At 44.9% G+C, this 25,461-nt stretch overlaps 3 protein-coding genes across 3 annotated transcripts; all 3 read right to left on the bottom strand.

Moving 5' to 3' along the window:
* Positions 1 to 1,370: 1,370 nt before the first annotated feature.
* Positions 1,371 to 6,893, bottom strand: LOC112892748. Its single transcript, XM_025959871.1, has 5 exons — positions 6,874 to 6,893; positions 5,802 to 6,206; positions 2,807 to 2,900; positions 2,629 to 2,733; positions 1,371 to 1,913 (listed from the first exon to the last, which is right to left on the bottom strand). Exons 1-5 carry the CDS (start codon positions 6,891 to 6,893, stop codon positions 1,584 to 1,586), a joined length of 954 nt encoding a protein of 317 aa, XP_025815656.1. The 3' UTR covers positions 1,371 to 1,583.
* A 2,143-nt stretch (positions 6,894 to 9,036) lies between these two features.
* On the bottom strand, positions 9,037 to 12,106 carry LOC112893020 (UBP1-associated protein 2A-like). Its single transcript, XM_025960158.1, has 2 exons — positions 10,637 to 12,106; positions 9,037 to 9,435 (listed from the first exon to the last, which is right to left on the bottom strand). Exon 1 carries the CDS (start codon positions 12,008 to 12,010, stop codon positions 10,670 to 10,672), a length of 1,341 nt encoding a protein of 446 aa, XP_025815943.1. The 5' UTR covers positions 12,011 to 12,106; the 3' UTR covers positions 9,037 to 9,435; positions 10,637 to 10,669.
* Positions 12,107 to 14,496: 2,390 nt separating this feature from the next.
* On the bottom strand, positions 14,497 to 18,983 carry LOC112891705 (translin-associated protein X). Its single transcript, XM_025958635.1, has 7 exons — positions 18,852 to 18,983; positions 18,593 to 18,738; positions 17,491 to 17,570; positions 16,529 to 16,670; positions 16,299 to 16,448; positions 15,998 to 16,199; positions 14,497 to 14,893 (listed from the first exon to the last, which is right to left on the bottom strand). Exons 1-7 carry the CDS (start codon positions 18,961 to 18,963, stop codon positions 14,793 to 14,795), a joined length of 933 nt encoding a protein of 310 aa, XP_025814420.1. The 5' UTR covers positions 18,964 to 18,983; the 3' UTR covers positions 14,497 to 14,792.
* Between the last annotated feature and the right edge of the window lie 6,478 nt (positions 18,984 to 25,461).

Here is a 25,461-nt window from a genome sequence, read left to right as displayed (position 1 = left end):
AGATATGATCTATTAATATTTATTTATGTCATAGAAAAGTATAATTGAAATAAACTATTTTAAATAGTGGCATCAACTATATCAGAAAAGATTATATATAAGTAGAGTAAGTATTGGTCAAAAGAGTTCAAAGAAAGCAGAATAAGAGTATGTTTGGATGAGCTAAAATTAATTGCTAAACTTTAGCATATATTAGCAGTTATACACATACTAAAGTTTTTGAGTTTTGGCTAAAGTTTAGTCCATCCTATTAACACTTCCATTTGGATGAGCTAGTGCTAAAATTTATCACTTTCACCATTAGCACTTGAATCTAAATGGAACTTAGGACCTAAGTCTTGTAATTTTAATTTTAGAGGAGGGGGGGCAATGACTTGAAGCATTATTTGTATGTGCATTTACACCATAAATTTTTAGGACTGTATGAATAATTGTGTTCAATGCCAGGTTGTTAGTGGGCAAATGAAACCTACGGCTTCACTTCTGTTAGTGGGTTTCGACATTAGATAAAACCAAATGCATTACTTTCAATTAGATAAAACCATCCTTCAATAAAAAAGACATTAGATCAAACCAAAGGATGTTTTATTTTAGTTGTTGGGGTGGGTTGCTTTCAAAGGACAATTGTTTATTCTCCTACTTAGCTCGACCAACCGACGACACTGACAAGCATGTCACTGTACCTTAAGAGGGATCATTATAATGCATGAATTCAACAAGAAAAAATCAGTACCCTTTTCAGTAAATGAGGATGAAAATAGATGTTTATCACTCAGACTGCAAATCGAACTCTCCTTTTTTTTTCTTTTTCTTTCTTTTTTTTGGGGGGGGGTGCAAGTCTGCAAGATGCAATTTTGGTACGGTATATATGCATAAAACTATTGTCATAATGCATCTATTGGTACCACGGTACAACTTTCATGTTTTCTACGTATATTGATGGTCGAACAGTAACTGTTTGATCATGACTCATATCTGCCAAGGACAAGTTCTTTTTTTGGTCGTCGGTGTACGTGCAGTTGGACGACGCTTTAAAATTATATTAGGTGCCCTTGTGTGGCTGGACTCGTGGAGAAATTAGTGATTAGAAATTGATGTAACAGAGACAAGTCACCTAACAGTCTAGTAGGCAGGCACCAAATTTTCCTAATTAAATTGAACGATGGAACTCAGTTCCAATAATAAAAAAAGACAAAAGAGCTCAGATAAAGGAACGACCTAGCGAGCCACGCTCGCGGCCTGGAAATCTAAGCATGCCCCTGCTCTTGAGTTCTTGCTGATGGTTTGGCGCTTGAAAAATCCCCAACATATTCGTACCATCTCCTTCCTCTGCATCGCTAAAAAAGATGGCAAACCGCTGCTCCAAAAACTAGACAAAATACAGCATTGCAACATTGTCCATCAGTTCTTCAAATTTCATTCTTTCCGGAACATGGACATCATAACTCATAAGTTAACCTACATATAGATCATCTGATTCAGGTTCCATTACCAAGCGTTCTGAACTGAACAGAATCCAAAACATTTCACCTGCGACTAGCTTCTGCCTGCAACTATTCAGACCTCCGCGCGCAACATCTCTTCTACTTTATAGACAGGGTAGAAGGGAACGCTTCCTCAACTTCCATCAACCTGCTCCCAACCGTCTCTGCCTCAAGAGCGTCGATCTCGTAGCGCACCTCCTCCATGTGCTCGTTTATGCTGGTCACTGCCTCCTGCACGCCCTGTATGGCCTCCTTGAGGGCGGCCTCGTATTCCGCATCCGCCTCAGCGTCTTCCGTGCCTGCGGCCTCCGTGATCTCCTTGACGTGGACGCACACGTGCTGGGTCAGGCTGCGCGACCTGCAGTCCGCATGGTTCACCAGGCGTTCTGAAGGCCGGCCGGCTTTCTTGAGCACCTGAATCTTCGCTGTCTTCGGAAATCAGGGAACCCAAACAGGAAGACAAGAGACATAAATGATCAACAACTGAAGAAAAAGAAAATGCCAATATAAAGGTATAGAAGAAATGTAAAGTAGATGATGGAAACAAAGTTGCATCTTAAACTTTGCAAGCACAAACTAGCTTACATTTAAATTCAGGCATGGTGAATCAGTTAAAGCAACCAAATAATTAGAAATGGTTAATCAGTTGAGTAATGAGTAGCTAGACTACAACACAAATTCGGGTGTCACTACTAAAGGCCTAAAAGGCTGATGCAGCTACCAGGTGCAATACACAGATATAGCAAACCTGAAACAGTTATCATGCAAAAACCAAACAATCCCTGCCACTTTAAAAATTTAATGAACAACTTACACTGAATACAGGGAATTGCAAGTAGGGAGCGTTTTGAACTTGACGTGGGCTATAATGCATTGTGAAAGGGTAAACCTTAGTTTCCTTTAGCATTCGGTAAAAGAAATTGACTTGTATAAAGCATAAGAAAACCTAACTATGATCTATGTGTGCTAATAATTCCTCTAATCATGGTTTTCCTAGGATAAATGAAATTTAAAAACAAATCATTACAGTTTAACTATGAAAGAAGTTTTCACTCTAGAGCCGAATACATGAACTCTAGTTATTTTAAGGAAGCATTATTTCATGGTCCACAGGACAACACAACATGTGCCCGAGATAGCTTACCAAATGCAACTTCTCTTTCTCGTGTGCTTGAACACCCTTCAGTAAATCGACAAGATCACTACGATAAAATTCTGGCATTGAGAGGACCGAAATCATTTCAAGCACCTGAAGGGGGAAAAAATTATAAGATGCAAGAATTTTTTATGGATAAGAAGAAGATGAGTCAAACAGAGCTAACTTGTTTTGAGCAATCATTGAACTCCGCTGTAATATTGCCACACAGCTGTTGATAGGCCAATTCACCTCCATTAGCCATATATTCAGAAAACCCCCTGCCATATTATTGCAGTGAATCAATGACAACACAAAATGATAGGCTTAGACAAGATATGCTAATGCAGAACCAGAATTGAGGATGAACGAACATTTAGGTTGTATGTCGAAATCAAGTGATAAAAATGACATTTGAGGTTTAACTTTGCTGAGAAAATACATTAACCAAAGTAGCAAACAACCACGTTCCTGATTTACTACAGTCATTAGCAAAAAAGCAGAGTGATATGGTTTTTGGCCTTACCATCTGAACCATTCTAACATGAACATATAATGAGCCTCTTTGGCAGGGCTCCAAAACGGGCTCCAGAACCGGCTCCAGTCGGAGCCCTGCCAAAGGGTGCAAAATGCAGCAGCTCCGGGCCAGGAGCCACACCTGGAGCCCCTTGCGGCTTCCACGCAGAAGGTGGAGCCACGAAACGAGGCTCCACGCGGCTCCGGCTGCAGGCCCGCGTCCGCTTGTCCCAGCTTACCCCCGGACTTTGACGTATTTACAAGGATTTTGCCACTCCCCTGTTTTACCATCCTAGCCCGCACACAACGAAAAAAAACGCATCGGCTGCAGGCTGCGCGGGCGGGGCAGGCGGCGGCCGGCTGCGCGAGCGGCGACGGGCGTGGCAGGTGGCGGTGGGCGACGGCCGGCTGCGCGGGAGCCCAAGCGGCGGCGGGCGTGGCAGGTGGTAGTGGGTGACAGCCGGCTGCGCAAGAGCCCAAGCGGCGGCCGGTAGCGCGGTGGGAGCTCGTGGCGGACGCCTGGCTGGTGGGAGCTCGCGGCTGGACCTGCAGTAGGCCGGCAGCAGCTCATGGCCATGGGGGACGGCCAGCGCCGCTGCCCGTAGGAGCCTGCAGCCGATTTACACGGGGAAGAAGAGGATAAGGAGAGAGAATAGGAGTGAAGAAAAAATGAGTAGGAAAGAAATAGGAAGAATTGAGAAAAAAAATAAGGGTAGTATGGTCATTTGATCTTCTCTATGTATCCATGGTTATATCATTTGTGTGAGGATTAGCTCCTTTTTTTAAAATTACTTACTAAAATTCAAGCAGCACAAACACATCAAATAGCTATGGGCATATTGGACATTTAACCTCTCCAATCTATTCATGAAAGACAGGATGAAGCCATTTTGCCAAACATTTTCCAAAACAGCTTCACTCCATCAGAGAAACCGCTCCACCAGAGGAGCCGGAGCCGGAGCCATTTTTGAGGAGCCGGAGCCCTGCCGTCCCAAAAAAAAGGTCATTCTAGAAATTCTATGACAGATTAACAAGCAGGTAAAATGACCTTACTTGCCCCAATTTATTAGCCATAGTTGGCACTGGTTGATTGTTGCATGCACATGCACGTAATAAATAGGGTAAAATGACTTTTTTTTTGGATGGAGGGAGTATATAGGAAAAATCCTATTGCTAATACTCCAGGAAATGGTTTCTCCTTTTGTGAATAATTACATACCAGGGAGCTAACTTCCTAGTGGGTGTGCAAAGCAAAGATATTTTACAGCCAAACCAACAACCACAAGGTCAACATATTGATGTAGCTACAGACCACGGGAAATATCTAGTGTGGAATTTATCTGATATAGCACACCCATATCGATAAAATAGTTTGAACTATTTACTAGAAGGGCACCCAGCCCTTTTTCTGATGCCGTGTAATACGACTGCAAGTTATAAAAAATATTCTGTTGGAAAGTGTACATACATATTGGAATCACATAAAAATATTCAGCAGTGGTCCTGATGGAAAGGGCTACCAATTGAAATTACACTGCCACATTCAGCCCATACTGCTGCATCGCATATGCTTCTTTAATATCACAAAGAGACAATACCCTGTGTGTACAATCGGCAGTAGATCAAAAATGTAAATGAGCCTTATCTAATATCCCGATGGCTGAGGAGACTACTGCTGATTAAAGAAAACTGGTCCATTCTAATCCATTTATCCCTTCCCTTTTCGAATTTCTTACAAGCTCACATGGCATCTGATCGTCTTCCTAGACCAAGTTATGGAAGAATTAGGCCTATTATTATGGCATCTGCTTTGAATGAAAGCAACAAGCAACAAACAACTCCATGTGCAATTGATAACCCTTTTTTTTCCCGAACAGACAATTGACAACTTCAGGGGATTCATTACTAAAACTTCCAAACAAAACCAAAATCATAACCTTATTGCAAATGTGACAGCAGATAACTGATAACCATGAATTTACCGTATTCAACTTTTTGGGATTCTTAATTCATGAGGTCTTCAAGGTTTACATTGTTGTTCTCTTGCAAACCATGGAAAAGTTCAAGAAACAGCTCTACCTAAAACATAACAAACTTTCAATACATAGTGCAAGGATCGTAACATCCCCAACAAATGAACTCAAATCCAGAAACCAGAATGTGCTACAAAACCTAAAAAGACACGCATGTAACAGCGACCTGACTGCAAGGATGCCAAGAAACAACATATGTGAACTAAACCAACCAAAATCACTAAGTGAGGTGGCAGGAGCACAGATGTCCATAACATGACTGGGATAGGCTGGTCACAAGCCAGGAAAAAGGTGGAAAAAAAATTTCCACATGTTTGGCCTGAAATTTCCCAGTTCTGGCAGGAATTTAACAGTTCCATATGAAGCTCCTGTAAGGTTTTTTGCATCCCATACAAATCCTAAAGCTCTATCAAGAATCCCGTTCTAATAACTGGATGCACTCGTGTTTGTTAACGCCCAGCAAACCTTACACAGCTAATCGAATGAAAAAATCATAAGAAAGTTCAAGCCCAATCTGACCTTCAGCACTACACAATCCAAACAGTCTTAGCACACCAGAAATTTCTGGTAAGATCATAAGGGTTTGGTTGGGAACCGGAGTGGCACGGCCGCACCGGAGCACAGCAGCGGTACCTTCGCAGCGTGGAGTAGGCCTCGGCGCGGCGCTGCTGCACAGCGAGAAACCCGCGGAGGAGGCCCGCCACCGCGGCGGCGCTCCGCCCCTCGCCGGCGCCGGCCTCCGTGTCCATGGCGGCGTCCTCGGCGCCCGTCGCAGCCTGTTTCGGGTGGTCCTCCGCCATGTGGCCGCCGTTGCTCGGCTGCGTCTCCGCGGCTTCTCCCTTCACGGAGTCCTCACTTCCCCCTCTCCTTTTATGTCTCCTCACTGCAGCCTCTGGACGGCGGCGGACGATTTGGATCCGGAGTCCGAGAGAGGCTTCCGTGTCAACGAGAGTCAGGGACGCTCTAGGGGGCTGTTTGGAGTGCCGCCTAACCCGCCACAGCGTGCCTAACTTGTGGCGCTTAAAACGGCCGCCACACCTGTGGCGAAAAAAGTGTGGCGCGCTGTGGCAGGTTAGGCGGCACTCCAAACAGCCCCCCGTGTCAACTTAGAATAGGATTCGAATCGCCGCCGCCTGCCGAGATCACCGGCGGGAAAGCTCTCTCCCCCCACCTTCTACTCCGTGTTCTCGCTTGTGTTAAGTGGGCAGGGCTTGTAACAGTTCTTTTTTTCTTTTTTTGAGGACCGACTTGGAGCAGTTATTGTTTGCATATATTGTACAAATTACAGAACTCCACGAAGTAACTAAGCTCTGCAAATCGGTAGAGAGAATCTGAAGAGTGGATGGGTGTTCCGATGATCCCTCTATGAACCATCCTATGGATAGTTGGCAACCTAGGGCCTGTTCGGATCCAATGGAAAGAGAAAGAGAAAGTGCAAAACTTTTGCTCTTTTGCACTTTTTTTGCACTTTTGGATCCAAACACTCTAAAGTGCAAAAGGGCAAATGCTATTGTAATTTTACTAATTATGGATTAATTAGGCTTAATAGATTCGTCTCGTCATTTAATCCTCATCTATGTAATTAGTTTTTTAATTAAACTATATTTAATACTTCTAATTAGCGTCCAAACATCTGATGTGACAGGAGCAAAAATTTTACCATTTGCCCTTGGATCCAAACAGCACCTTAGCATTTTGCAATCACCTTTTCGCTTCTGTTGACATCGCCAAAGACACGTCCCATGTAAAAATGGGGATGAAGAGGCCAGCAAAGACTCATGTAGCGTGAAATTCCCAGATGACAATGCGTGGCTAATGAAATGAATCAGTCTGCAAGTACATGGAGTACACTCCCAATAATTCAGCACAAAAAATTGAACATACAGCATCTGAATAAGAGTCAATTACTCTATAAGCTGCAACAGCACGCCCAACATGTCCGTCCACCTGCATCTGTTACCATTTGAAGCTGAAGCACCATCACCACGGCCTCCTTGGTCCTTGCTGGCAACACTCCCCTGGTCTGAGAACGGAAGAGCTTTCTTTCGATATACGCTCCGCTTGGAGTTAAGGATGAGTGCTTCTTACTTACCCGTCTCAGATGCAAAGCATGAGGTTATGAGAACACAATGCATCGACTACAGAAGCATCAAAACTAAGAAATAATCAAGTGATATTGGATGGTCCATCGGAAACTACAACTACTCAGCCACATCAAAAGCATGGATTCTTTCAACCAATCAGAGCATCAAAGCTACTTAAGAAATAATCAAGTGGTATTGGATGATCCATGTCATACTACAATTACTCAGCCACTTCAACAGCATGGATCCTATCAATCAGCATATACTGCCATAAAATAAGGATAAATTGTGCTAACAATGCACTGAAAAGCATTGAACAAAATAACAATGTGAAATAAATCATTCCAAAAAGGCAGGTAGTACATTACGGAAAGTAATATACGGCCAAGAACTCAAGCAATAAATGACAGCACGACAATACCAAAATATATACCGAAGCTATGGTTGCAAATTCTCAATCAAAGCAATAAGAACAATGGTTAAAAGGAAAAGAAAAGAGAAAGCTTTAGAAACATTCCTAGGAGTTCTCAGGTAACATAACAGAGACTTCTCTCAGTAATTCTAATCAAGTAATAGGCCGCCTTTTGTGATAGTTCCAAACTGGCATTCTCATGTGGTCATGCAAAGGAGTATGGCAATAGCCCTTCCTTTCTAAAAGCAATTGAGATGATTAACAAAACTGATGTTTCCTTTGTTGACAACAAACCAATGGGTCCCTAAAAAGTCAGATTGTATACACTTATGTGCATTTGCCCATAATCAGTTGTCTGGTCACATATGAGAAGACGATCTATCAAGCAGAGTCAGTGTTTAACCACTATACAGAAAACAAACCAGTAAACGACTACCCTTGGAGATTCTTAGTCTCTACATGATAGCCATTAGCCAAAAGAATGCTAACAAGACAAAGAGGCTGCTGATGAAACTGAGTGCAGTTTCATACAAGCATACAAGCAAAACAGCAAATAAAATTTCATCAGCCATCATTCCCCAGAGGGACACCAATACATCTGAATGAAGTGTATGCATTTGCATGAATTCTGAAAAAGTGTACAAGTTGTAGTGGCAATAGAAGGGAGATGCTGCTGCAGAATGATTACAGATAAATAAAAAAGGCTCTTCCAAAACCATAGATACGTTAAATAATTATTTCCAAGATTTAACAACTACAGGTAATATTTCACAGAATTGCACATTGCCATCACAATCACGGCACTGTTATTTATGTAGGATCATCAGACATCAGTACAGAAATGCCTAGCAACAAAAATAGATAAAGCAAGTACTTGATTGGCATGTTATAGCCCTTTTTTAAAAAAAAAATCGTATCCCTTCATTCCAAATTATAGGACGTTTTGGCTTTTTCTAAGTACATCGATTTTGGTATGCACCTAGATATAGACTATGTCTAGATACATAATTTTAAAACCAACTTGAACCAGGAAATTGGAACGGAGGGAGTAAATCACTTGAACACGGAAATACTCTATAACCAACTTTATCAGTTTATCCACAATAAAGCACATTACTTACAAACTAGGAAGTATTACTTCATAAAAAAAAAGGAGTATGCCCACCTTTTTTTTAGAAACAGATCTGCATTACCTCAAAATAAGGATGGTAACAAAATGGCACTTACAAATGCAGAGTACAAGTTATGTTTAAAACCATGACAACAACAGGTTTATCATACATAAAAAAATGAAAAAAAAATAGTTAAATTGACATTGAAATATTTTACAGTGGTCTCACAAGCCAAAAGATGGCCTTTTAAAAACCGTACATAAAAAGAACACGAAAACATTACTATCTTTAAATACCACAGTGCTTTAAATCAACATTAAGTCTTTTACAATTGTCTCGCAAGCCACAAGATGGCCTTTTGAAAAAAAGTAGACAGAAAACACGAAAACAGTATTGTAGTTAAATACCGCAGTGCTTTAAATCCACATGAATTAAGTCTTTTACAACAGTCTTGCGAGCCACAAGATGACCTTTTGAAAATCTAAATAGTTGTACGAAATACTGTTTCATTTCGAAACGGTAGGTGGAGGAAATCAAAGTCCTTATGAAAACTTTGACCACAGCATAAGTAGCCAGAAACAGCTTAAAAAAGCAAGTTTATAAGTGCCAAGCAGGAACATGTAGAATCATCTGGCCACAGTAAAATAGTTATAACCATCCTGTCAAATAGCAACATGAATAAAAATAAGTGAAACAGTTCTCAAAACTAATATTTGTGTATGCAACAAAGATAACCTTTCCGATAAAACATAGTTTTGGTTCGCGGTCTCAACTGTCAGTTGAAAGAAAAGCAACACAAAATAGGTTACAGGATCAATGCAGACTCTCATATGCATGTTAAACAATACTAAGTGCAAACTGAATCACATGAAAATGTAAGACTTGTGACTTATCATGAACCTCAAATTTAAAAAAGAAAAATCGACTGGCGGGGGAAAGACCGCCCCCACAGTACCGAACCCCAGCTTCACCCTATAGGACCGCACCGTAACCTGGGCCGACCATGACGCACTTGGTTGGCGGCCATTGCAACTACCCCTGGTAGGAGGGCCCAAACCAACCGCAGGTGCCACAGGCCAGCGCCCTGCCAGTATTTTTTGGGTGGCCAGCGAGGGAATTTTTTTTATGCCACCAGGATTTGAACCCTGCTTGGTGTCTCCCTCAACTGGGGAGCTTACCATTACACTACAAGAGTGTTGGCATGAACCTCAAATTTATGCTTGCAAAGTGCAAATAAAAATTGCCTACCAAGCATACTGTATGCCAACAACTGAATTAATGTATTACAATGCAGGTTACATGCTGAATGCAGGGAAGCAAAGCTGATCACATGAAAATGGTAGTACTTGTCACAAACCTCAAATATATGCTTGTAAATGATAATTAACTACGAAGAACACTGTACTAATAGCAGCACAGCTAGCCCATATGCAGCAAATGGGAAGACAACTGACAGTTGTTCATAGACTTCGTCGAAGGCACTAACAGTTTTTTTAACTCATGATGCAAATTTGAGATACTCTCTCTGATCACTGACTTAGCTGCGGGCCTACAGTGTGCAGTTTTAAAAACTAAACATGAACATATAACTAAACGTCTACCAAAGGTATGAAATTTTTATCATAATTATTTTGTTAACCAGAAAAACATAATATATAGCATTGAAATCAATGCAAATGAACGATTATTGTTAAATAGCAATGAATAAAAAGGATAGTGCTGAGGCTAATACCTACTTAAATGCAAAACTAGTTTCTGTTCTAAAACAAGCAAAAATGCCAAGACTTCTCTTTATGTAAAAAAGAAATAAAGTATTTGTAGCTCCCTGCAGTTAAGGTACATCCACCTGCCAAATCTTACCTAATGACCCATGTAATTTCTTCCAGGACCTCCTCACGGTGCACCCCCGTACCCACCAGAACCACCATAGCCACCCATATAACCACCTTGCATCCCCGGCAAACTGCTACCACTCAGTGCTCCAGATGCCCCCTGAGGAGGCACCCCTGAGCCATTGGCACCAACTCCCAGGATGCTATTCAAATTCAGTCCAGCACCCTGGGTGGCAAGCAAAGCTGTCAAGGCCTGTCCTAGAGCAGGATCCACCCCTGGGGCGGCAGCAATACCTCCAGGCAGTGAAGCCAAGCTGGGAGCCAAAGGTGACATTGGCTGGCCAATACCAACACTTCCGGGCAGAGTATGACTAGTAGATCCATAACCAGGAACCCCCTTGCTGCCACTTGAAGCCCCAGCACCGTAGAAGCCTCCAGGTCCTGCCAATTTGTTGGGCTTTGGTCCATCAATCGCCTTCTGGCAGTGGAGCACAACTCCTTCAAAATGCTTATGCGGCTCCTCAAGAGCCTTCTTGGCACTCTCAATGGTTTTGTAGACAAAAAGAGCAAATCCCTTGGGTTTCCCAGTGACCTTGTCAAGCCCAAGCGGACCCTCCTCAATCTCACCATACCTTGCAAAGAACTGAAGCAGTTTCTGGGGATCGATATCTGCACCAACATTGCTGACAAATATCTTGCGCTGCGTGTACTCTGAAACCGGTGGCAGCTGCAATTGAGCTGGGGCTGGCGCAGAGTTGTTGGCCGCACCACCAGCAGGGACAGGGCCGACAGAGGCGAGCTGGCAGGCAGTGTTGCGGTTCCCAATCTTCTTCTGGGGCTCACGGAGTGCGGCGCGGGCGCCCGAGCGGTGGCGGAAAAGGATGAAGCCGTACCCCTTGCACTTGCCGGTGTTGCGGTCGGTGACGACCCTGAGGTCCTCGATCTCGCCGTAGGGGCCGAACGCCTCGGTGAGGGTGTCGGCGGTGGCGTCCCAGCCGAGCCCGTGGACGAAGATCTTCCGCTGAGCCGGGTCGGCGTCGGCCACGCGCCGGACGGCGCTTAGCACGTCGCTGTGCGCGACGGCCGCGTCGCGGAGCAGCTCGACGAGCTGGTCCTTGGGGAAGGAATCCAGCAGCGACTGGATCGAGGCCGGGTCGCTCTCGCCCTCCTCCACCTCCTCCTCCTCCTCCTCGACCTCCACTTCCTCCTCGACCTCCACCTCCTCCTCGACTTCCTCCTTGACGCCTGCCTCCTCGGACAGCTTCTCCTCCCTCGGCGCCACGACGGGAGCGGTGACCTCGGATAGGCCGGCGGCCATAGCGGTGGCGGACCTGGCTGCAGCGGCCGGGGTAGACTTAGCGGCTGCCGCGGATTTGGTCTCCAGCTTCCGCTTCTTGCCCATGGCGCCGGGGAGGCGGCGAGAGCGAGACTTTTGCGGGGATTGCGGGCTAGGGTTTCGACGGGTTGGGGATGGAGGATGCGAGACGCCGAGACGGACGGGTGACGGACGCGAAGTTAACGGCGGCGTCAGACGGGCTGTCAGCCTGTCACTTGCCCATTCGCACATGTCACGGCAAAATTACTAAGGGCCTGTTTGTTTGAGCTTAAATAAGCTGTAGATTATACAAACCAACTTAAATAATCTGTAAAGGAAACAAACAGGCAGCTTATTTGCTCAGATTATATAATCTAGAGTCAAAAACACCATAATCTCATAAGCTAGTCAAGTGGAGCTTATTTCAACTTATTTCTACCAAAAGACCCACTACCCATGGCAAAGAGGAGCAAATTACCTGCAATTGCCATTGGATCCCACCAGCCCACTCCCTCCTCCCCTCCCCACGCGCCCCTCTCCCTGGCTGGCTCCCCACGCGCCCCTCTCTCTGGCTCGCTCCCTCCTCCCCTCCCCACGCGTGGTGGTGATTTAAAACTGCTAATATTATGAAAATAGTAAGCAAATGAATAAGTCTAGTACCTAAGGGCATTGTTGTCTTTACACGTCTAGGACAAATAAGCTGGGCCCAAATAAGCTACGCAAACAAACAGCAAGACTCAGCTTATTTAATCCAGAAAAAATAAGCTAGATTATATAAGCTACCAAATAAGCTGGATAGTATAATCTATAAGCCCAAACAAACAGGCCCTAGCAGCCGCGTCGTGGGCCTGGACTGGCCTTGTTTTTGTTTTTTCAGGCGACTGGGGCACTGGGCAGAGAAGACTACAGTCTACAGAGCTGTTGGGCTCCAGAAACAGCACCAACGACAGCTTCAGCTCGAGCCTTACCAAACGGTGATTTTCAAACCGGTTTCGTCGTCGAAGCCACGTAAAGCCCCGGATTTCCTGCTGAGAGGAGCTGGAAGATGGAGGGGGAGCCAGAAAAACTGGCTCCCGCGGCTCCTCCACCTCGCCCGCCATCTTTACCTCCTCGCATACGACGCTCCTCTTCACGCGCTCCGCCTCCTTGTGGCGCCCGGCCTCGCTCCGCCGCTGCTCCTCAGCTACCCTCGTCCTGCCACCGCTCCTCGGCTACCTTTGCCCGGCCACTGCTCCTCGGCTGAGCTCGAGACTGCGCCGGAGCTCATGGTGGCGGCGGGCGTGACCTACTGCGGAAGGCTGAGAGATGGGGGGACGGCGGGAAAATGGTGGCGGGCAGCGGGCAGCCGCCTGAGAGGCCTACTGGTAGCCGCGTGTGAGGCCACAACGTCGGAGGCCGCAGCGGAGGCGGCCGATGGCGGGGGAGGCGAAGAGACGGCGGGCAGCGGGCGACTGCAGGAGCAACAACAGCAGGTGACGAGGATCCTCCGTTCCGTGGAGCGGGAATGGATAAGAGGAGGGAGAACACGAAGAAAAGGAAAAAAGAATATAAATAGGTAAAAAGAAAAAATATGAGGGTAATATGGACATTGACAGTCGTAGAAGTCGTTTTGCCGAACCTTTTTCTAAAACGGTTTCAACTCCACTGAAGAAGCCGCTCTACCAAAAGAGCCGGAGCTGAAGCTGTTCATGGAGGAGCCACACCGTACTAAACAGGTTGCCAAACGGAACCTAACACTTACAGTAATGCTCCGACTCGAGGGTCCGATGCAAATAAAACATCGGAGGCTTCCCCTCCGCTCGTTTGCTTCCCCCAGTCTAACGCACTAATTGTGCAATGGAAATTTTTTACATATAGTTTTATTACGCTAGATATACGATGATGTTACAGCGGAAAAGACACTCCAACCTTAATGACCGATGTTGCAATGAACTTTTTGCACATTTTTTTTTGTTACGGTAGGGATATGATGATGTTGCAACATAAGTTTAAGTTGATTTTTCAATTTATTATTGACGTTCGATGGGTCGATTTTGTGATGTTGCAATAATCATTTTCAGTATGTTTGAGATGCGATGTGATGCTGCAACAACTATTTTAGAACGTTGCAAAATTTATTTTAAATGTTTTAATAATTGATTTGTCATGTTGCACCTTTTTAATCTAATCGACTAATTCTAATTATTTTATTATCTTTTTTAAAAATATTTGTTTGGAATGTTGCAATTGTAGTTAAAAATATCACAATCATAATTTTAAATATTGCAAAAGAACTCTATTTCTACATATTATTGTTCTCATTAGATGTTGCATGAAATATTGCGATAGGAATTTTTCTATTATAGCATCGGATGATAGAGCTATTCTTATCTATGTTTTTTAATGTTGCAAGCAGTGATCATGAATATAGCATTGAATGTTGCAGTAGTTAATTTTCAATGTTGTGATAGAGCGTCGGATGAAAAATTTCCCATCAGATGTCCGAGCGCTAGCAGCTCCATTTTCATGACCTCACAAAAATTGTTGGATCTAATAAACATATTTTTTTAGAAAATAGTGATCAAATACACACGTTGGCGAATGGTGACCATGACATACTCAGTAGTTTGACCGCAGTAATAGCATCATGTTGGCGCAGGCCAAGAAGGCTGCCGTCAACAGCCACAATTTAAACACAAAAGGCAGTCTTGCAACATGATTCTCAAGATTACCAGGTAGAGCCAAGATTTGCAGACTCTAGGGCGTGCAACATAAACCTGCAATAAAATAAAACAATAAACAGGATGGAACCTAAAACTAGCCTTGACATAACTATTCTCTTCGGAAGTTGCTCATTTAACACTCAGTTAGGCACTCTTGCTTCGAGCCTTCATTGGTCAAAGTCTGAGGCACCAAAAAAGGAGTATGGATCTGCAGATGATCCAAGTAGAGGAATGTACTCAGAACCTCTCACATGAACACTGAAGCAAGCTGAAACACAAGCATACACAAAGTTAGACATTTCCAAGCATGTAATGATTATCTTCTGTGAAAAATGTATGCCAGCAAGATATCACGAGTCTGAAAAACAAAAGGTAATACAATAATAGCGACCTTCAACCACATGCCTAAGAAGATGGTGATATCGACATTCGCAAATCTGATAATCCTTTTCAAAAAGATAGTGCAAAGGATCATCTTTTCGAAAAGATGGCACAAATGTGCATCTTCATTTTACTGCAACTAATCACGTCCAAATATTTCTTTTTTCTTTTATTATTTTCTTTTTGAGATGGAAAGAAACTTCCATTAAGCACCGGTTAAAACATTTATCAAGCAGGTTATCTGTACTAAGTTCGATTGTTTTTTGTAAAAAAGGTACTAAATAAAAAGGCGGTGTCTAGGATAACACTAGCCAACAAAGATATTTGTTCATAAATCTAAACATGAGGGGTCATTAAAATAAGGGCAATTGAAGAGTTAAAAGCAAAGATACAAAGATGGGCACAATAAGAATTCAGTAGTGAAACAAATAATTATAAGTAAATGATGATGCAGCCATGCAGGAAACAATTCCCTACCCCTTTGCTAAACTGCTATGTTTATATAAGACTAAAATTCCATTGTTCATTGGACACAATGGGTGATTGAGGACCCACCTACGAAGTCAATCATGTAGAAAGAAACAACTTTAGTAGGCATTTCCTGTTGTGTTATTTCTTAATACATGTGTAAAAGTACAAAACATCAAATAAAAAGAAAAGGAGGTGGCGCTGTATATCGCATCTCCAGCAGGACGAAGATTCCAAAATGGCCTATTTCAGCAAATTTTCACACAATCCTCTTTTTCCTTGGTTTCTTTTATTACTTAGTCAGCATCAGCACTCAAGACAGGTCGAGGAGATACAGACTGGTGCATAATGAAGGGATCATTATGCTGTTTAAGCTATATAGTATATGCAGCTTAACTAAAGGCAGAGACATTTTTTAGTATCATCTTCTAATTTGAGGTGTGCCTCATGTTTTCTCAACAAGGTTAAAGTCTTATAGACAACAAATCACAATATTGATATGTTGGCATAAAGGAAACAATACCGTTCTCTATTTTCACAACACTTTGCAGCATAACCTCCATTTTCTTCTTCATCTCGCTATTGTCATCTATTAGAGGCACCACAAGGGTCAGCTCCCTGTAAATGTCACGCACAAATGCACAGATCTTTTTTGCATATTCAACTTCCCCATCAGATATTCGGCCTATCGCAAGCCTCATTAGCTCTCCTGACAAATCAGCAACCTAACACATGGTAAATGCAGAAAATAGTTAGTAGGCTTCAAATAGGAAAGGGGTGGGGGATTTAGCAGAGTTGGATTACACATGTGTAAGTGTATTTACCCCTAAAAGATAGTCAAGTACATTTATTTGTAAGGGCTCAACAGATTTATCACTTAGTGCTAGTAAAGAAGCATTGATTTCAGCAAGACTTAATAGTGTGCCAGTCTTGCAAAATCTACATAGCGTTGCAGCTTCGACATATTCTTGTACCTACAAAAGTCACATAAAACATTATCAGATCTATTTAAGCTTATAAACAAATGTAGAAAGTTAGTAAGGTTGGTACTGACACCAAAGGTGTAGGCTCTTCTGAGCTTCCAGAAGTCAGTTCCTTGTAATTCTTTTACTAACTTTCCAATGTATTGGTTAACCACTGCAGCAAGATCATTTTCTGCCTTGGACAGAACCTCTTCCTTGTTAACTTTACTGATTCTGAAACAAATCAACAGTTTATGAATGCTCATGAAGTGTAACAGCAAAGGAACTGGTAAAGCAGTTACACAACTTTGGTATGACGAAGCCTTGCTCAAAGAGCTTCTTGAGATGCATATGTATTATTCTACAATGCCATAACTATCAGCACTCAGCAACATGGAAAAAATCTCAACAATTAAGGATAATTAAGGATGATGACGAAATAACAGCTCGCAGTTTAACAGCCGGTCATTTGAAATGTGAATTCAATCAATTCCTGGGGCATATATAAAATTTACCAAAACATGCTGTGCAGTGAAAGTTAACTTTCAACTAAAATCATGATTCAATCATCTTCATTTGAGGAAAACTTATGCTCCAAACTGCTTAAGCTTAACTGTGTGGACTTCTTGATTGAATGTACAGTGAAGAGCAGCTCAGGGTAGATTGTAAAACCAGAGAATGATTTTACAGTAGGCAAACAAAATCAAATTGGTACATAGACATACTACATTACTAAAGATTTCAAATACTGCTATATTATGGATCAAGGTTCATAGTGATCTAAGTGACTGTACAAATCAAAATATCCACCAAGAAAATGTACATGCATTTCTTTTTTGGAACAAAATACAGCATAGAAGGCAGCACTGCACCACAATAGTCTAATGCCTCAAATTGAGTAACTGATATATCTTAATGATTCTCCCTTACTGTACTTCCTCAATAAAAATGATTCTGGGAATCACAATTTCCTGCCAAGAAAACGTACATGCTCCATGTCTTCCCCTTTTTCACAGAAATAATGCAATATAGCAGCCACAGTTGTACTGCTTACCTGTGAACCTGAAAGATGACCTTTTTGCTATTCATTGTAATATCCCGACTTGCTTTCACAAGCCTTTCTCTCTTATCATTCTGCAACGAATGGAGAGGAAAGATCAAAAGCCCATAAATTAAGTAGATGAGTAAGGATCTCCAAACCTACTATACAGCAATGATTTGTATCTGTTAAGAGGAAGAAAAGTGTTGACATAAAACTAATGATGATGACAACTGCTTGATACACTTAACTTAAGACTGAAATCAATTTAAAAGCAAAGTTAACCGAACTTGTAACATATACTTCAAGTGGCCCTCAAGAAGCATGACCATAGTTACCAAATTTCTGAATCAATGGGGTCAAGGAACAGGACAGGGAACATGGTATGTTACTCGCGAAAAGTTTTTATGAGGCAGGAAACAGGTGTTCCCGCTTCCTAGGACAAGGACGACATTCCTTGGACGAGGATCACGGCATGACTCCACCTTCCCAGTAATACATGACCTTTTACAGTTAAGCCAATCTTGTATATGCAAATGCAGCTAACTCAGTCAAGAAAAGGGGCCATATGACAGAGTTGCAATATTGCCATAAATTTTGCAGCAAATATGCATGCACAGGTATGACCATGAAGCTCCTATACAAGTATGGCTCATTTGCATATCAAAACAACATGCTAAACCAAAGTCTGACACCAACCAGGGGAGAAGACATCAGGTTAGTCCAACACAGATGAATCGATGCGCTCCTAGATTGAAAATATTATCATTCAACACAATTCAACTAACCTCAGCTTGAATGTGAACCTATCACTATCAGTAAAATAACCCACATAATCCGAAATCGGCACTCATATAGAGGCCGCACAGCATCCAGGGCTACAAACGTGGCGTTGGGTTCGTCAGCATTTCTCCAAACACCTAGAACGCATAAGATCCTGCGCCGAAATTACAAGCACTAACCAGGAGAACGCTACTCTAGCATCCGATCTCCGAGCGCATCCTGCGGGACAAGAACTCGAGAAGAGAAAGCACCCCCAAATAGTTGAATCAAAGCGGCGGATCCAACTAAAGTCCAGCGAGGAGCCAAATTAAAGATACGAAACGAGGCACCGTACCAGGGCATTGAGGTACTCGGCGTGCTTAGCGAACTCGGCCTTCATCGCCGGGCATCCCTTGGAGGCCGGAGGACCAGCCGCCGCCGCCGCCGCCGTGTCCGTGGCCATCGTCCTGGACCTCTTGGGCGCCGAGCCGGCGGGGGAAGCTGGAGAGAGAGCAGGACGAAGTGAGAGCGCGAGCGGAGGAGCGGAAGCGAAGGGGGTGCGGGGGTGAGACACGCAGGGAATGAGGGGGTTAAGACGTGGAGGGAGACCGTACGCGAGGGGTTGGGGCGGAGGAGGGTTTTGCCGGGTTGCTGGGACGCCGCCATGGAGAGGAAGGAGAACAGGCGCAGGAGGGCGAAGCGGTGGCAGCAGCGCAGGGGCACCATCTAGCGTGTCCCCGTTTTGGGGAGGGTTTCGGTCTTTCGGAGGAGGTTTGGGTGATTTCTATTGATCGCGCAAGCGAGTGGACGCCGACGCGTCGCAGAAAGAAACTACCGCAGCACACGTGCCTCCAGTTACGTGCAACGACCCACGTTTAAATAAAAATTGCTCTATCTCCCAAATTAATTATCCAAATTAAACTTCGATTGCACCGTTGTGTTTCTTACAGCGAGATTTTTAAGACTAGACCACACTTAATTATATTAAAATATTATTTTCTATAATATTTTTATTTATTCCAGAATAATTTCTTTCTCTAGAATATTTTGATCTTATTTTGGAATATTTTGTTTTATTCTTGAATAAATTTTATTTTTATAGAATACATATGGAACATTTAATTTGTTCTAGGACAATTTAGATTTTTTAGATGGAATATTGTTGTCGGTCAAAACCCACCGGCGAGCAGCGGCAGGCAACACGAGGAGCCGGGAGGCTCCCGGGAGTGCTGGTGGGCTCCGGTCCCTCGGTCAACGGCCCGAGATCCGGCACACGTCCTGCCTTCTGGATCGCTAGGTGTGCCACCTGACCTTGTACCTGATCAGGAAGGTGTTATGTGTTAGTTTTCTGCATGCATAGACACGTATAAACATTAGTCCGAGCTGTGATCGGCTCATCGGATGTTTCCCAGTATCGGCTGTAAAGAGCCGATTGTGTTCAATAACGAATCGGAGCTAATCCAATCTACGACAATTAAAGTTTTCACTGCGTAATCGGAACATCCTGCATGTAATTGAGCCTAACAAATACGGAAGGTAACGAAACAACAACCTAATCAGAGGCCTAAAAACCAACCAAATGCCGATTCCTAGAACAATCCCTTTTTAAGCTGGTATAAAGTACCAAGCATACTGTCGGAACATTCAACCCGTTTGAAGAGACTAATCAAACAGATATTAAACTGAATCTTCTGTTGACAAAGATTAACCGTAACAGATTAGATCTACTTTACGAGAACAGAGCAAAGCGCCATCCCTATACCCGAGATCGAATACAAGGACGGCTAGACGTTCACAGATAACAAGCAAAGCACGATTAAAGCACGGAAGAGCTAATGTTACTCTATAAACGTCAAGATAACCAGTGCTACTCGTCATCAATAACGCTTCAGAACGAGAAACACGAAAGGTAAACAAGCGAGGACAATGCTACCCCGATCACGCGAGGCGCGATCGGGGCCGCACGACACTTACCCGAGAAACCCTAGAATAGGGGTGGCGATGCGCCGAGAGTTGTTGATGAATGATTGATTTTTTTTAATTGTTCACCCAGGGTACGTATTTATAGTCCGTAGACTTGCCTTTCCTAACCAATCCTAACTAAACACGACACAAATCTTAACTATCTCTATCTAAACTGTTTAAACACACATGCCTATCTAGATACACGGCCAACCTTAGCCTCAAACACCTGCCTAAGGTCCGATTCGCAAGCCCATTATGGCTATCCTTCGAACTCACCTTGCTCTTTGGCCCACATTTCTGGCCCGTCTAAATTATGGTGATAACACATGCCCCCCTTGTTTCGGCAATAATTATTCCGAAACCATTTTCCTTTTAATCGCCTTGTCTCTTCGACTTCTAAAATCCGTACAAGCGTGCCTCTTCAACTTCCAGGGGATGTGACTGCTCTGCATCAGGCTCCTTAGAAACCGTTATGGTGCCGATTCACCTTCCACTTTGTCTTTATAAACCTATCCCTAGTAACTTTCTTTTAATCATCTTCTTTCTTCAGCCATTAGCAACCATACCTAACTCAATTTCCTTCCTCTAGTAATGGCTTCCTCTTCTTCCTCTGATTCTTCCGCCATCTCCTTCGAATCCGACTCCACTCGAGAGCTTACTCTAGAACATGACCCCATAGCCGCCTACGAAATCCTTGCCCCCCTGCATTGGGATGCAGAGGAATGGGACTTCCAATTTTGGTCAGAGGATGACGAGTCCCTGACCGACGGCGAAGACCTCCTCCTATTCTTTGGCGATAAACTGGAGGAGGATGACGAAGACGATGAGTCCTGGGAAGAAGACTTCTCCTCTTCTTCGGAAGCAGAAGCCGATTCCTCCTCAACCGAGGAGGATTTAGTAGCAGGAAACTTCCTTCTTGGCGGGTCATTGGAGGATGATGACGATGATGAGGACGAAGAAACCGAAGGCAACGACGGCTTCACCAGTAGCAGCAGTGGAGGCAACGGTAGCGACGACGACGGCAGCGGTGGTGAAAGCGACATCAGCACAGCTCCACCAATCTAGCGCCGCAAGACCTCCGGCATCTTCTGGTAGTAGACTGTAGCATTAAGCCGATAGATCGGCCCTAGGAGCAATCGGCTCCCCTTTTGTACTTACTCCTTATTGTAAATAAGATCTTCTTTTCCTACCACGACCCGTTTTAAAGCCGATCCATTAAGAGCCGATAGCAACGCATCGGTCCCTTTTCTCAAAATAAGTCGATCCGGATTCAAACCAACTCTTCAATTCATTTTATTTTCTGCTTAAATCCAGATGCTTCCCCAAATAGATCTCTGAAGATTCCTCGAATCCAAGTTATCCTCCAAAAAACCCTTTGCTCATAAACCCTAGCCACAAAACACGCGCCTGAGCCTTAGAACACAAACTCGAGTTTGCGCTGCCAACCCTAGATCTATCTCCTGAATCCTCGATCTTCATCAGGGTTTCCGATGGCGGAGTCTTCAAACACCGATGCAAACATCTTTGGTCTGAAGGTAAGACTTCGACCCTTGCTAATTTAATACAGCAATTACGAGATTTTCTGCACCATTAAATGATCTCTCTCCGATTATTTGGCTTTTTTGGATTTCTTTAGGTTTCCGATATCCTCTTGCCGCATCCTTCTTCCCCCAATTCTTTCTGTCTCGGGCCTCGTTCTTACGAGAAACCCGTAGATCTGATTTCTTGTGAAGCCAATCGAATTCCATTTGTGAGGCAAAATATAGATCTAGATTCCTGGTCCGACAGCCTTCGTGCCTAGGCGAACCCTCCTGAGGGCTGGGTAACTTGGTATAACAGAGTGGCGAACACCTACCAGCCCACTGTAACGCCCGCGTTTTCACCCTATTTAAATTACAACACAAATTGCTCGCTAGAAAAATTCTTTCATCAAGCTCAGATCGCCCCTAAACCCTTACCGTCCGAACTCCTAATCGCCCAAAACATTTCCCGACCTTTTGCCGTCTGACATCCGAAATTAACCGCCATCCTTTCTTTTCCTCGACCCCCGCGCCGTGCCGCGTGCTCAACCTCGAGCGTCGCGCCGCACGCTCGCGACCGTCGCCGCGAATTCCGCCGACGCATCTCCCCCGCGTGCTCAACCTCGCGCGTCGCGCCGCACTCTCGCGACCGTCGCCGCGAATCCCGCCGACGTAGCCCCCCCCTCTCCCTTCCTTTCTCCCCTGTTTCTCTTTTTTTTCCTTTCTCTTTTTCCCCTTTCTCTTTTCTCCTTTCCTGCTCCTTCCCTCGATTCCCTGCACGCGCAGCACGACACCGAGCAGAGCTCGACGCCGGGCGCCCGGCCACCACCACCCCCGCCCATTGACGACTCCACAGGAGCTGCCTAACTTGGCCCTCCTCTGCGCGTGCTGTACCCTCTGGCCGCCTCGGCGCTCGCGCTTGCCCCGGCGTGCCGCGGCAGAGCAGAACCGGCCGCCGCGCGTCGCCTCACCACGGGCCGCTTTCCCCTGCGCAGCACGTCCCCAAGCTGCCCCTCCCCGCTACGCGCCACCACCCGCCCTGCGCAGCGGCGACCCAGCGCCACCGGCCGCCCTGTGCAGCAGCGACCCTGCACCACCGCCGCCCCCACCGCCATTACTGGCCGCCACCGGCCTCCACCGCGCCCCCCTCCTTTCCGCCCTCGCCGGCCTACAAATACCTCCACGACGCGCCCCGCCACCACCACAACCTCCCCCCGCAGCCCCTAGCCCCTCCCCGGCCCTGCGTTGCCGCTGCCGCCAGGCCCTCCGCCCGCCGCCCCTGGCCCTCGTGGGCAGACCGCCTCGCGCCACCCCGACCCGTGGTGAGTAGAGGAATAGGTCCCCCGTGCTCCCCTCTCCGTTTTGCCCCTGCCCCCGGCCGCCGCCGTGCCCCGGAGATGCCGGAATCGGCGCCGCCGCCGGCCCCTCTCCCCCTCCTCTGTTTCTGGTAACGGGAGGAGGAAGAAGGGCACATTTGCCCTGAGCCCCCTGCCCTTCTGCCTATCCCCTTAAGAGCCCCACTCCTCCTTAATCCCTTTTTCCAAATAAACCCCCATGCTCATTCTATTTAGGAAGTGAACCCCCCTCCTATACAAAATAATTACGGATAAACCCCCGACCTTTTCCAAGGTACCCTAGGTATTTCCAGAAATTCTAATCAAGCCCTCCCCTCCCAACAGTAGTTACAAATAGGTCTTTGGACCCTTATCCCTTCCCTAAAACCCCGTTCGGCCTATCATTTCATGCGCCAAAAACCTTCCGTTTGCCCCGAAACTTTACCACGCCATTTCTATCATAATGTCGGCCATGCCATCAAGAAATCCCCCAAAAATATTCTTTCTACCATTGTTTCTTAAGTTATTCCCGATTCGGGCTTGTAGATAAAACCTTTGTTTCTTTTTCTTTATTGAATGTTTGTTCGTGTGCGTCGTAGATCACGAAGTGACCGAGGGAGAACACGTCGACGAGCAGTACTGCGAGCAGGAGTCCGAGGACCAGTACCGCGAGCCCGAACCTGAAGGACAGTACCTCGATCAGGACCTACCGGAAGGCCTTGTGAATGGCAAGTCCAATCCCATCCTTTGATGCATATTTATCCCAGTTTTATAAATGCAACCTATTGGCCTGATTTATAAAATGCATCATTTTATTGCAAGACATGGTTGGATAGCCACCCCTTGATTGCTATGACTATTCCTTGATGACCTAGGAATTGCTCTGTTAGACGCTACCTACCACTAGAGATACTTATTACTTGTTATCCCCTTGATTTTATTTTAAACCATGGCCACAAGCGCTTTACCAAAAATAAGGGTACGAGGGTTTTAAAAAGATAAAATGGGATTTTGAGAAAATAAAAGAAAGACATAATCTGACGAGATGGACGGCGTTTTCTGTGTGAAATGCCACTAGTGTGCTTGTACCTTTGTGGTTGAGCATGGACGGGAGATGTCCGTCTGGTCAATATAAGGATGAACTGAGGTGTCATCTTGCCTAACCCATTAATCGTACAACCACTCGACCGTTGTGTGGGCAACGGCTTAGCATAAACCCCACTAGTTGTCCTACTAGCCAAAAGGAGGGCGGGTGAGCAACGGGAGACCATGGAGAAGGAATACAATCTGTGTGAGTTATGTCCCGGTTATGACCTTGTTGATAGGTCATTAACCCCATGGTAGCTGCCGCGTTGGCTAGTTAGATTCAGCTAAGGTGGGTAATGGCTTTGTTAGGATCCGCCGCGACATTAAGGTGTTCGTAGTGCGGTACCCTACTTGTGGGTAATGTGTACCCCCTCTGCAGAGTGAAAAATCTATTCGAATAGCCGTGTCCACGGTATTGGACGCGTTACGGCATGGTCACTTCAATAGATGTTTCGAGATGATTGGTTTTGTGGCGTGAGTTGTTTTGAAAGTACTCGGCAGTTGTGCAGTAGGCTACTGTGGACGCGGAGTCCGGTGGCACTAAAACCTGGATCCTTTGTGTAGGATCAACTCCATGTATGATTCGATTACTATAAAAACGTCTTGAGAAAACGCTTTTGTTAAATGAACCCTTGCATGTGTAAAACCTCGCTTTATCGCAAATAAACCCTAACCTCACCCTTGATATAACCATGCATGATCTCTGTTATCTCCCCTCCGCGGGTGTGGTTGGACTTGTTGAGTACCTTTGTACTCACCCTATATATATTTGTGGTTTTCTCAGAGGAAGACACGGACTACGTGATCGAAGACGTCGAATAGAGGTTGTGTCCGCGCCCAACTTTGCCTGTGGTGTTGGCCCTCCGCAAGATGCTTCTGCTAGCGTGTTACTCTGAGCCCGAGCTAGATCCCATGTGGGTCACGCTTTGGTGTATTACCATAGCTGTTCTATTACTAGTTATCGTTTGTATCGAGTGCCCGCCTCCTCGGAGGTTTGTATGGTAATGTACCATCTGATGTAATAAATATGTATCAGCCTCCTGGGACTGATTTTTATATCATATTTAAGTCACCTCGGATGAAGGGACGCTTCACCCACATGGGAGTCCATAGGGATAGTCGATGCTCTGTGCCGATCTCTATCCCCTCTTGAAAAAGATGAGAACCTTCTGAAGACCATCAGCTACTTTTGGTCCGATGCCTTAAACTGTTTTCTCTTTGGTCATGGACCAATGACTCCAACTCTTCTGGACGTGATGATGATCACTGGCCTGGACATCTCATCAACCTGTCCCTCTGCTTACAGATTATCTAAAGTT

The sequence above is a fragment of the Panicum hallii genome, chromosome 5, assembly GCF_002211085.1.
Source record: "Panicum hallii strain FIL2 chromosome 5, PHallii_v3.1, whole genome shotgun sequence".
NCBI lineage: Eukaryota > Viridiplantae > Streptophyta > Magnoliopsida > Poales > Poaceae > Panicum > Panicum hallii.
This window is presented reverse-complemented; position numbering and strand designations above follow the sequence as displayed.